The sequence below is a fragment of the Balaenoptera ricei genome, chromosome 2, assembly GCF_028023285.1.
Source record: "Balaenoptera ricei isolate mBalRic1 chromosome 2, mBalRic1.hap2, whole genome shotgun sequence".
Lineage (NCBI taxonomy): Eukaryota > Metazoa > Chordata > Mammalia > Artiodactyla > Balaenopteridae > Balaenoptera > Balaenoptera ricei.
In genome coordinates, this window is record NC_082640.1 from 159,749,119 (window position 1) to 159,762,131 (window position 13,013).

At 46.7% G+C, this 13,013-nt stretch overlaps 1 protein-coding gene across 1 annotated transcript; it reads right to left on the reverse strand.

The window, feature by feature from the left end:
* Positions 1 to 92: 92 nt before the first annotated feature.
* FAM161B (FAM161 centrosomal protein B) lies at positions 93 to 12,846 on the reverse strand. The gene is given in 10 exon segments (XM_059914617.1): positions 93 to 1,386; positions 1,388 to 1,400; positions 2,483 to 2,625; positions 4,076 to 4,175; positions 4,404 to 4,568; positions 6,437 to 6,564; positions 7,048 to 7,394; positions 8,958 to 9,508; positions 10,285 to 10,604; positions 12,703 to 12,846. Coding segments are annotated over 10 exon segments (1,947 nt in total). The 5' UTR covers positions 12,757 to 12,846; the 3' UTR covers positions 93 to 1,260.
* Positions 12,847 to 13,013: the final 167 nt, after the last annotated feature.

Below are 13,013 nucleotides of genomic sequence, written 5' to 3' on the forward strand. Positions count from 1 at the left end.
CAGAAAGATACTTTAAAAAACATGAGAAAGGTTCTTCTGTCAGAGTAGGCACTCTTGCTACCATCATCCTGTCTTTAGAGTTACTGAGAGAGACTATTTCATTATTATTGCTGAGAAGAAAAGTATCCAGAGATCACCTACTAGAAAATCATGGCTGTCAGAAGTTTCAAATTTATTAAAATGAACCTCATGCTAACATAGTACACACATGCACAGAGTGACACATTCTAAGCAGATAACAGCAAAGAATTAACTGCTGTTTTAAATAAAGTAATTATAGTTCTTAATTTGTTAATGACATGCATAATTATCCTGTGCTAGATAGACTGAGTTCATATCAATTACTTGTATTCTTAAAATGCCAGTTTTGGCTTCCAGTAGCCTTACTTTTATACTAGAACAGTGGTTTTCAACCAAGGACATTTTGCCACCCAGGGGACTTTTCGTAATATCTGGAGACATTTTTGGTTGTCGTAACTGAGGAGAGGGGTGCTATTGGTATCTAGTAAATAGAGGCCAGGGGTACTGCTAACCATCCTACAATGTATAGCTCCCTCACCCAACACAGACTCATCTGGCCCAAAATGTCAATAGTGCTGAGGCTGAGAAACCCCGTGTTTGGGGTTGCAAACTTGTCATCCCCCATGGGCTAATCTGATATACAAACATGTTTTGTTTTTCCCACATATTATTTCCAAATAAATTTTTTTTTTTTTGGCTGGGCTGCGCAGCTTGTGGGATCTTAGTTCCCCGATCAGGGATTGAACCCCACGCCCTTGGCAGTGAAAGCGTGGAGTCCTAACCACTGGACGGCCAGGGAATTTCCAGTAAGTTTTAAATTAGTTGCCGACATGCACATTTCTGGTTTCTGATGAAAATGTGGTTGATCTGGCAATTCTGGGCCTGTATTCCATCAGGGTTGATATTCTCTAGTCTCCACTATCTCCTGCTAATCTGACAGCCAGCCCATTTGACCCATTTGTTTCCTGACTAGCCTCTGTAGGCATTTGGGCTTATGCCCTTTTTTCTGTACCTGTATGCTTAAGTGTGAGGCACAAAGCAAGAACCCTTAATTAGCTCTGATCCCTCTACCCTGAACTTCTCCACTTTGATTTACTTGGACCATTCTCTGTTATCTACTTTTCTTTCCCCCATTCTCCAAAAGCAACCATGACTCAAAACCCAAGTTTCGCCTGCCTTGACTCAACCCCAGGGTAGCTGCTTGATATTATTCGAAAGCAGTAGTTTTAAGTATACTGATTAACCAAATGATTTGAGATTATCTGGTAATTCATAAGACAGCTCCTCTAGTTCTTTCTTGGGGCTTGTAGGCTGTTCTAGAGATTCTTCTAAATCCTGCCGTGGATTCCTGATGCCGAGTTTACATAGTTTCATGAGTGCTGCAGAATAAATTAAAGAATTATAAAATTTTAAATTTTAAATCAAAGGAAGCATCGTGTAAGGCTTAAGCATGGTTTCAACATTATCATTATTTTGTATGGGGTATAAAGGCAAATTTCTAGGGGGAAAACTGAGATAGGAATTAGGGGAAGGGCTACTAGGACTTAAAACAAAATTGAGAGTAATAGAAATACTGTGCTTTTCTCCCTTTGACTTATATGATATCAATGGAGGAGGTGGTGCTAATGAGTTGCTTTTAAAAAATGCTAGATTTGGGACTTCCCTGGTGGCACAGTGGTTAAGACTCTGCCTGCCAATGCAGGGGACACAGGTTCGAGCCCTGGTCTGGGAAGATCCCACATGCCACAGAGCAACTAAGCCTGTGCGCCACAACTACTGAGCCTGTGCTCTACAGTCCACGAGCCACAGCTACTAAAGCCCACGTGCCTAGAGCCTGTGCTCCGCAACAAGAGAAGCCACCGCAGTCAGAAGCCTGTGCACAGCAATGAAGAGCAGCCCCCGCTCACCACAACTAGAGAAAGCCCGCGCACAGCAACGAAGAAGACCTGACGCGGCCATAAATAAATAAATAATTTATTTTTTTAAAAAAGCTAGATTTGAACAAGCCATGGTGACCAAGCTGAGGGGAAAAGAAAGGCTTTGATTGTACAGGATATTTACAGCTTTTATTGTGGCCCTGTAACGGTTTTTACTTTCACTTATCCAATAAGTAAGTAAACGAAGAGTGTAGTTTATCATTTTATAGGAAGTAAAAATATACATGATTTTTCTTCAGAATTGAAGTAGAAGTACTTTTGACTGATGGCATTGGACTGGGATTGGAAAAATGATCTGTTTCAAATTGAAGGAATCTAGACCTAATACACAATAGCTATATTTTTATTCACAACTGCACTACTCACCAAATTTAAATGTGTTACTTGGAGATCTCTAGATTAGTATTCTATAAATACAGGATTGTGATCTCAAAACATGAGTGACTGTTCTAAAGCTTCCTCCCAGTGGCGTTACTAGGGATGCAACTTGAGAGCTGCAGGATGACAGCAGTATCTCTGATTACCTGGGACAATCACGGACTTCTGATTGCTCCTTCCATTGTAAAGCCCGGTTGCCCTGACCCTTGTTCCTCACAAAGTCTTCATCCAGCCCAGCGTGCCTCAGGGTGTCTCGATACCGTTGTTCTGCTTCCTTCCTGGCAAGGTCCTGTGGAATGGAAATTAATCTGCTGTAGCTGAATTACCAGATAATTCTAAATTGCTTGCTTAATCTGTATGCTTGTAATACTGCTTTTCCACCCCACCACCCCCCTGTAGTGCTGGACACAGATTTGTATGAAAATTACTTAGAGCCTTATTCTCAAGCTTTAAAGTACATAGGAACTACCTGAAGATCGGGTTAAAATGCAGATTCTTATTAGGTAGTTCTCAGATGGGGCCTGCAATTCTGTATTTCTAATACTCTCAGGAGATGGCAACTGTTGTTTTGGGAACCACACCTTTGTGAGGCAAGGATTTAGATTTTTGGAAGACCAAGTGAGACCCAGATGAAAAAGATGGACTAAAAACATTTTTAACATTTAAAAGCAACCAAACCATCATCAGGAATACTGAAATATAACAAATGGAAAATAAGCTGCACTTGTAACATTCTTAACAGGATGGATGGTATGCATGTAGACCAGAAAAAGGTTATTTTTTGTTTAAACGTTTAAGTGTTCAAGAACAAAGTCATATAGAGTACTTTGTATTTTTCCTAGAGTGGTGAAAGATCTTTTGAGATCTGAGAATGAGCTTACTAGGAAAAAGCTAACATGAAGAGCAAACGTCATTATGAGAAATTTTTACTTAGCAATGCAAGTTGCTAAGTAAATCCAAGACAGTCCAGTGTGTGTGTAATATGTAGGGGACTGGGGAGGACTGGACCCAGGAAATGCCTAAATAATGCACTGGCTATAAGATAATGCCCAACATTTGGAACCAGGTCACTAGGGAATGCCAACTTTTGTTTGAAACTCTGGAGAGGAGAGAGATCTACAGAGCTTGATGCAGCTCAAAGCTATCTGGGACGGTGGCCTTTCTAAGACTGTTCAAGTAGCCCCAGAGCTTCCTTAGGGACATCTCAACTGCGTCCAACTTCCCTAGGAATCTAGAGAACATTTTAAAGTGACTCTTACAGCCAGAAAGCCACTAAATCTGGAAGAGGCCTTGTGGAGTGCTTGTGAGCATCTCAACCCCTGAAGACCTATAAATGTGCCACAGCTGTAGAGGCTGGGGGTGCCCAGGGCACCAGCACTACAGGAGGAGAGATGACATTAGCAAGTTAAAGATACTCCAACACAGCCAAACTGTCAATTGTGTGCCTGGGATCTAACCTCTACTCTGATTCAAGCTGAAGGCTAGACTATAGAGAAAACCCCAGGAAGTGAAATATCCCTTTATAGATGCCTTTGGAATCCAGTCTTGGATGAAATCAGTCCAATGTTCACCAGTGCACTACTTACTTTGGTGAAAGATGGTAGTAATAAAATGAGCCAAGCTTAGAATCTTTCTGAGCCTAAAGGAAGTGTTTAATACCCAGATATTAAGCTGTTTCATAATTTCTAAGAGCCCTTTCATCTAAGACAGAAAGAAAGTGAATGACGGTTTAGATTTACCTTGGTAACTTGTTCGAAGAGATAGGGCCTTATTTGTATTCTCTTCTTCATTTCCTCCAATTCTTTCTTATACTCTTTTGCTCTTTTACGGTCATTGTTCCTGGAATTAACAAGATTTTTAGAATGAATTCCAGGTTTTTCCAATCCGGAATACCTTTAATTTCAGTTAAGTGGAATAACTCCCACAGACATTATAAATTCCTAACTGTGCCTGGCAAAATCCTTGATTCTATGGTTATAGGAGCCTACTGTAATAACCCCAATTTGCCATTTTCAAGGCAAATGGCTCCCAAGATAGTTATCCCTTAGACACACGGAGGACACCGACCGATTCTCTTTCAGCTTTGCTTTGAACACCTCCTCCAGGCTTTTATGGGGATCCATGGCTTTCGCACGCAAGGTCACAGATTTAGATATCGCCTGACACTTCTTTTTGTGCATCTCCGACCACTGAGTACTTTGATCTGCTTTGTCCTTTTTCTCAAGTGAACGTCTAAAGGGAAGAGGCAAAAAAAGAATACAAATGACCAACCTGGGTATACTTAAAAGCAATCTTAGTAACCTCTCTGGAAAGTCAGTTGGTTTTTTCTATGAATGGGTGAGTAATTTACTACACTGGCATTTCAGAAAGAAGAAGATTCTGGATTAAATGCACTGGCAGATGAAGCCTTCCCAGCACTATGGACAGTGAGTTTCTACCCCAGGAGAAGTTCATTAATTGAACTGAAAAACATGAGTTAAAATATTCTTACACTCAGGTGTCTTGCCATCTGGAAACAAAATAATACTAATTGCTACCATTTGCTGAGCTACCTACACTGAACCACGTGCAGACAGGCACCAATAAGTGCTTTATAGCCATTAGCTTAAATTCTCATAGCTGCCCTGTGAGGTAAGGACTGTAGGTCTCCCTTTTTATAGGCAACAAGATTGAGCCTCAGGGAGGGTAAACTACTTGCTTGAAGCTACCCAGCATGCCAGTGGAAAAGCCAAGATTAGAACCAGGATGTCTGACTCCCAAGCCTCTGCCCTTGACAACTGTGCTGTAAATGGTGGGCTGGAAGGTGCCTGGGTTCATGGTCCTTTGGGAATACAAACCTGCATTTCCACAGAGAACTGGAAATGGGCCTCCTTCAATGCACAATTTGGGGTCAACCTGCAGCACTTAGTTTGTACAAGTATCATTCTACAAGGTACTATGGAGAGTTCTACCAAAAGAAAAAACAGTCAAGACTCTTGCAGTAGGGTGTTCATATTCAAATGGACTTATTAGGAAGGAGGGTATAACAGTTTAATCTGCTAATATGTCAAACTCGCTATTGCCAGAACGCAGATATGGACATTCTCTGCAGGTGGGCCACCGTCTGGTTCATGAGACCTATCGTAGTGGGACCTCAGGATTCTGATGCATTTAGCCTTGATTTAGTAACTCTGACTGTGAAATTTGAGGAAGAAGGGAGTATCCCTTGGCTGCTAAATACATTTCTAAAATCCCTGTTGTGGGTCTTAAAGGGCCAAGTAGATTCCATGTACTCCTCTGTGAGCCCCACAGGAAGGCACCGAGATGCCAGTCCTCTCCCAGAGCTAAGCCACCAGTTACAGCATGACCTCTCCTGCTGACTTCAGCTCAGAGGCCTAGCGGAGGAACTCCTGCTGGGGTGCTGGCTGGATGAGACTACCAGGACAGAGGTCAGTTAAAGAGTTAAAAATAAGGAGGCTCCTGCTTCCCAACCGACTTCTAATAGTTCCCCAAGATGAATCTCAGAGAATCTCAAATCTATGCGATGGATGCCTCATCTTCTTTGTGGCAGGCTCACACACACAGGTTCAGGCTTCTCTGAATTCCTGTTCCTAATGCTTCCTTCCTCTTTCACCAGTGGGTCTTGACGCATGTTATTCTGTTTGGAAACTTGTTTCTTTCCAGCCTTTGTCTGGCTGACTTCTCATTCTTCAGGTTTCACCTTAGGCATCTATTACAGAAGACCCAGGCTGCCCAGTGCCCCTCCCACACACGGTCCCCTGCATTTCCCCATCATTGTGCTACTCACAAGATTTGATAGTTGCTTCTTTGCCTTTCTGTATTTCAGACTAGATATTAAACTATAGGTTCTATAAGGTATCTCCAGCCTTAACGCTGTGCCTGGCACAAAGTAAGTCCCCCAAGAATATTGGCTGAGTGATGGTTAAGTGTTCTCCAGCACTAAGTGTGGAGAGTCACATGAATTCCTGTCCTGATCAAGACTCCCCTTCCACCCCTTTCGGTCTCTCTGATAACAGGAGAGAAGGCCCAGCAGCGGAGTGCTTTCCAGCATTGGGGCCAAGATCTGAGCACTGTGGGTCTCATGCAGGCTGACCACTCACCTGACTGCAGATTCCCTCTTCCTGGTGGCGTCTGTGATGTGCACGGGGAGGGTGTTGGCAGAAAGGGAAGCAAGGCCACTCAGAGAACGACTCCTTGGTAGGGGTGTGCCGGGTGGCTGTGGAGATTCCTAGAAGAAATGAAGGCTAATATTGGTAGGACAGCATGTGCAATTAGTTTCTATCTTAACTAGGAATCGATTTCAGCGGAGGACTAGTCAGAATCTTCAGTTCTTTCTTGGGATTAAGGCAAGGGTAATGAGATCTTGAGTTTAGTTAAACAGGGCCAAGACTTGGATACCAATCCCAAGGTTTTTAATTAAATGAGAAGAGTTCTTTGGAATTGGTATTGGGACATGGCAATTGACCCCAACTCCCTGCCTTCCAGACTTGTTTGCACTTATTTCTGCAAAATCCCTCTACAGAGAGGGAAGGAAGGGAAGTATTCTTGTGGTCTTAAATTTTTAGGAACCGTGGATCTGCTTACAGCTGAGCCGGTGTTTTAAAAAAATTAAGATAGAAAAGTGTCATGAGAAGTGCCTTCCATTGAGACCTGGCCCCTCCTGTGTTTAGGGCCTCAGCCCTGACCCTCCTGCAGTGGCCTGGGCTCTCACCCTCCTCCCTTCAGAGGCGGCAGCATCACAGGGCCGAGGAGTACAACGCAGACTGGCGGTTCTCAGCAAGAAGGGCTTGTTGCGAGTCACCTCCTGGGTGTCTCTTCTCTTGGCAGCTCTTTTCTGGAAGGCCTTGTAAAGTTCTTCATAGTCAGGGACGGCAGGATTCACCCGAGGCTGGAATCCAAAGTCAGTGTGCAGAAACCCAAGCTTCTCCTCCCAGGTCCGGGTGGCTATTCGAGGCTGTGAGTCAGCCCGGCCACTGGAGGAAGTGATGGGGGAGGAGGCCATCTGGAGCATGTCCAGGGCTCTCATCTGGATGCGAATTTTCCTCAAGAGCTCAGCTTCTGTGGAGAAGAAGTCAGGGCAGCGAGGGGTGAGAAGGGACCAAGCCTCAAACCAAAAGGTGTGGTGAGCTTTCCCTCTTAAACACTCGCAGTTAGTGTGCTGGAACTCAGCATTAACTTTTCAGGAATTTTCCGAGCTAGTTGGCATCGTCTGGAAAGCTTGAAATTGGCCAGGATAGGAGTATTTATACCATGAAAACGGCAAACACTGCAAATCAACTTCCTTTTTTTTCCTGGAGAGTGCCTTAATGAATGCTGACTAGGACATCACTGCTGTGTGCCAATCAGGCTGCAGAAGCAGCTACCATTTACACTTACTGAGCACTTTCTACAGTTCCTTCTTCAGAGATGGAGCAGGAGGGATGGGCCAGTCACCTGCTCCTCTCCCAGGTCTCCCTTCTCAGGCAGGGGCCCCACCGTCCACCCAACTGCCCAAGCCCACTGCCCACATTGTTCTCACCTCCTCCTCGCTCATCAGTCCTGCCGCCTCCTCCTCTTTAACCTCTCTCTGGTCCAGCCTCTTTTCATCCTCCCTGCTACTAGTTTCATAATTTCTCAGTTGAATCACTGAAATAGGCTCCTACAGATCAACATCCCTCTGGACTTGCCCGTCCCCCTATAATTATCTCCACAGCAGAGTGAGCTTTCTGAACTTCGTATCTGATCATGAGCCACCCTACTTAAAACCCTTCAGTGGCTCCCCCTGCCCTTGGGATGAAGTCCAAACTCCCTCCCATGGCCTACAAGGCCCGAGGTCTGGCCTGTGCCTGTCTGTCCCGCCCCCCGCTCCTCTTCTGTCTCCCCTCTACCTTTCCATGCCTTGAATGTGCTCAGCTTTCTTACCTCCATGCTATTATCTTTGCCTGGTACACTCTTCTTCCCTCTTCATTGAATTCACCATGGCTCCTCCTTCAGGGTCAGCGTTCACTTTCCCTCGGGACTTTCCCTAACTGTTCCCACCGCTCACCACACTCTAAGTCAGGTCCCTCTGTTATAGGTGACATTGGACCCCTAGGCTTCCCCCTTTAACTCCTGCAAGTGACTTATCACATTTGTAATTAGCTGTCTGTCTCCCTCCCATGTCCGCAAACTCCACATCTATTTATTCACGCCTGGGACGTGGCACATGCTATGGAATGAGCGAATAAAGCCAGAGTCCTTTAACTGAGCTATGCGTCTTGAAATGAGTACCTCAGAGGATGTGGGGGGCTTTCCTCGGGGCAGCTGGCTAGTGGTGGTGCTGGCCTAGGCTGGTACTCAGATGTCTCTGAGTGGTTCTCTGCTCTGGCACCCATGCTGCCACAGAGGCCTTCGTATCCACTCACTGAGCCAGGTGAGGTCAACAGGATGAACCCGGGGCCTCCTACTCCTCTCCCAACTAGGCGCCCCCATTGTACGGGCAGACCCAACCCTACCCCGTGGCCTGCACTGAGCAAGGCCTCTAGCGGGTCCGCCCGAACAGCCCATCTCTGAGCCAGGGTGACCCCTGAGCCCGACTAAATCCCCACAGCACCGCTTGGTACCCCCAGGCAGGAGGCAGGCCGGAGGCAAGGATGTCTTTACCCTGGAGTTTGTCCCCGAGGGCTGGCTCCAGAATGGACTTGGGGATCCTCCTGGTGGCCTTCTGCTTGGGGACTTTGGCCTTAGCTGTGGCGACCAGGTCCCTCTGTTGAATGGCTTTCTTTCGCTGCTCGTCCTTCCCCAGGAAGCTGAAGGGCTTCAAGGAAGAGAGGAGCAGCTCCTTCCTCTTCTGGATCCCTGCCTGCCTGCGTGCCTCGTTGCGCTCCATGATCTCCTGGTAGAGGGGCAGGTAGACGTGCGCAGGCACAGGCTGTGCCCGGAACTGCCGGTGGCACTCGGCCTCCTCCTGGCCCTGCTTCTGGGCCTGCTGCCTCTCATGCTCAAAGGAGGCAGGCGAGGCCAGCCACTGGGCCTTCTTCCTGGCCTCGCGCAGCGTCATGCGGAACGGCTGAGGGACGGTGATGGATGATGCCCAGGAGCTGATGCTTCTGTGCTGGGAGAGAGGCCTGGAGCTGGAGGGTGGCTGAGGCTGAGCCTTGGGAAGATCGGAGGGCAGGTTGCTCAAGGAGCTGCAGCGCCTCATGGAGCCACACCTGCGGGGAGAGAGCAGCTCTGTGCGTGGAGCACAGGGGGGCCAGGAGGCTTGGCTCCTCCAAGATCCTCCTCCTTCCCCCTCCCTTCCGGCAGGTCACAGTTAGTTTCTCAGCCTCACATTGCAGCCCCACAGGCCTCTAGGCCTGCGCCTTTCTCAACCAGGCTTCTCTCCTTCCCACAGGCCATCCTAGCAGCCCTAGTAGAAAGTCTCTCCTTAGAATGGACCCAAGAATTGCCACTTTGCACTCTTAATATTTTCATTCGGTAGAGAGAAGAGTGCAGTGGTGCACAGGAAGCCTTTAGAGTCAGGCCCAGGTTCCAATCTTGCTTCAAACAATTACCAGCTGTGTGACCTTGAGCAAGGTTCTCTTGGAACCTCAATTTCTTCATCATTGTAGAATGGCAAAAATAGTATCTACTTACAGGGTGATTGGGAGGAGAAAGTAAATATTAAATGAGATAAAGTATATGTGCATATAGCAGGGCTTGGCCAAGGGAAATGAACCTTGTTGCCATTCTCAGGGAGGTAGTATATTTGGGAAAGGCATCTCTTTAATTGATTCCAAACCTTCAGGTGACTCAAGGTTACCCAAAGTGATTCAGGACTGCTGGGTAGGAATCAGAACACGTTTGGCTGATTCTGGGCTGAAGCCTGGGTAGGTGGCACTTACAGGAGTGGTCTTTGTTTTACTGAGGAGGAAGATGAGGCCCAGAGTCATGATGTGACTTGGGCAGAGTTGTGCAGTGAGGCAGCTGTTGAACTGCACTGCCTTACCTCGGAGACGGGGGGGACTGCACCTGCAGCTTCCCCCTGCCTTTGTCTTGGAAGAAACTCTCCAGGTCCTCATCATCTTCAGAGAGGCTTTCATCACTGTCTGGGTCAGACAGATAAAGGGATTCCAACAGGCACCACCTGCCTTTCTGCCTTAGTGCCTGCAGGGTCTCGTAAAAACTCGCAGTTGAGTCAGAAGTAGAATCTGTCTCCTCCTCTGGGCTGATGAACTCACTGAGTTTGCCAGCCCTGGGCAAAACCAGCCCATCCCCACACAGCTCCTCTTCTGCCTCTGTGTCTGAGGAGGATTTGGGAGGAAATATCTGAAATGAAATAGACTGTGGGTCAAGCTGTGATTTAAAAACTTAACTACTAATTTCATTTTAAATAAGTATACATTAGGGACTGGGGTGGGGGACAAAGAAAAATGTGTTCCTTGCTTTAAAGAAATTTCACATATTGGTATATGAGGTGTGCTTGGTTGAAGGGCGGGAAAGGGAAACAGAGAGCTGAAGTTGGTTCATGCAGTCCGGTGAGCATTTATGGAGAACCTACCTTCACCATGCACCCCTGCTCTCCAGGAATCCTACCTGTAACTTTGGCCACACTCTGGGACCTGCCCTACTTGGGTTTTACCTACTTGTTGCCCATCTTCCTTTTCCTGCTTCCCTTGTCTATACCTCTGCTTTCCTCATATTCTAGCTAATTCCTACCCTGTTACTAGGAATGAGTAATTAACAGGAGACAGTGTGGTCTAGCTGAAAGAGTCCTAGAAAGTGGGAAATCCAACTGGGCTTAAATACTCCATTCATTCAGAAAACATTTATTGGGTGCCTAATGTGCATTGAGTATTAGGCTGCGAACAAGACAAACAAGGTCCCTACTCTCACGAGGCTTACATCCTAGTGAAGGGAGAAAGATAATGTAAGATGGTAACAAATTCAATAAAAGCCATGAAACTGTGAGATTATAGAGTGATGGAGTGGCTATGGGACGCTTTTCTGTTGATAAAAGCCTGTCAGATAAAGACCACTAGGAATGTACCTGTAATCAGAACTAGGTTTATTAATTTGCTACAGCATACCATGGGAAAGTATAGGGAACTTGGCGCGGGGTGGGGGCTTTTTCTAGGGTTGGCTGGTCCTGAATGATTCTGAGGAGGGTTAGGGGAAGCAAGGATGGATGGATGCTGTCATAAAGAGGGCACAGTTTAGTAAGTGGATGAATGAGCAATTTTTATTCAAAAGGTGACAAGAGCAAAGTAGGGCTGAGTAAGTAATTGATAAGTAAGCATAATCATTTAGAAGTATGGGGTATTAGTCGTTTTGCAGGTACAGTGTGGCCCTGTGAGAAATACCGATTTCTGCTGATCTTGCTGCTGGCCTCATCTGGGTCTATTACAGTCTGAGTTTTACTTTCCCAGTCCTGGATGATTTGTACTTTCTCACTGTGGAGGACTTTTAGACTGACACCTGATTGGTGAGAAAAACTTCAGCCTTGCTAAAGATCTAGGGTAAGAGGGTTTGGGGCTCGAAGAAAAGCAAATACAAAGGCCTTGAGGCAGGGACAAAATTTTGGACTTCTGGAGAGGTAGAAAGAGGGCCAGTGTGCTTGGAGGATAGTAGCAAGAGATATCCTGAAAGAAGCAGGCCGGGGCCATGATGGGACCGCACAGGGTGACTGGTTGGTTGCGGCTGGAAACCAGTTGGGACGGGCCGCTGCAGGCCTCCAAGTGACACTTGGTGATGGTTGAACTGGGTCCAGCTCTAATACTGAAAAGAACACTGGATTCTGAGTCAAAGGTATGTATGTGCTCTAGCCCTCGCTCTGCTACTAAAGAGCGTGTGATTTTAGGAAAATTCCTTTTTTAAAAAACGACTTTATTGATATAATTCGCACCTACTATACAATTCATACAAGTGTACAATTCATTGGGTTTCAGTATACTCAGAGTTGTGCAACCATCACCACAATCAATTTTAATAACCCCCCAAAGACTCCATTCCATTTAGCAGTCACTCCCTATTTTCCCTAACCCTCCTCATTCCCTAACCCCTAAGCGACCGCCAATTTACTTTGTCTCTATGAATTTGGGGGCAAATTTCTTAATCTCTCTGTGCCTCATTTTTCTCTTCTACAAAATGGAGACAACAATCGTGCTATTAGTCCTGGGGCGGTTGAGAGGATAAGCGGAAACTGGGGGCCATGTCTATGGTTCTATGAAGAGCCTGACGTAAGGGTTCAAGGGGTTCAGGTCCCGGAGATAAGAGTCCGCCTCCGTAAACACTGCCCATTTTAATCCCACGCCCCTGTGACACGCCCTTGCCGTCTGTCTCCAAGGCAACTTCAAACAGTTTCCTCTCTTCGGGATTTCTTTCCGGGGCGCAGACACGATCACTCCCCTTCTTTTTCCCCGCTCACCTGACGGCTCCACTGAGCGCCGCCGGAGGCTCCTGCAGACCTGCCCACGGTCATCGTCTCAGCGGGGAAGAGGCAGAAGCGGCGGAGACAGCGGGGATGACAGCGGCCGTGGAGGTGCAAGCTAAGCGGGTCAGGTTCCGCCCCTTTCTAGCTTGGGCCTCTGATTGGCTCCCAGGCGGATACACGAACCAGTCCCCTTCCCAGGCAGCCTCTAATCTGTCCCGCCCAAGCAGGCAAAGTTCGTTTTCTGATTGGCCTATTCTCTTTGCACGTTATACTTCCGGTTTTGAGGTGGCGGCTCAAGCGGCCTG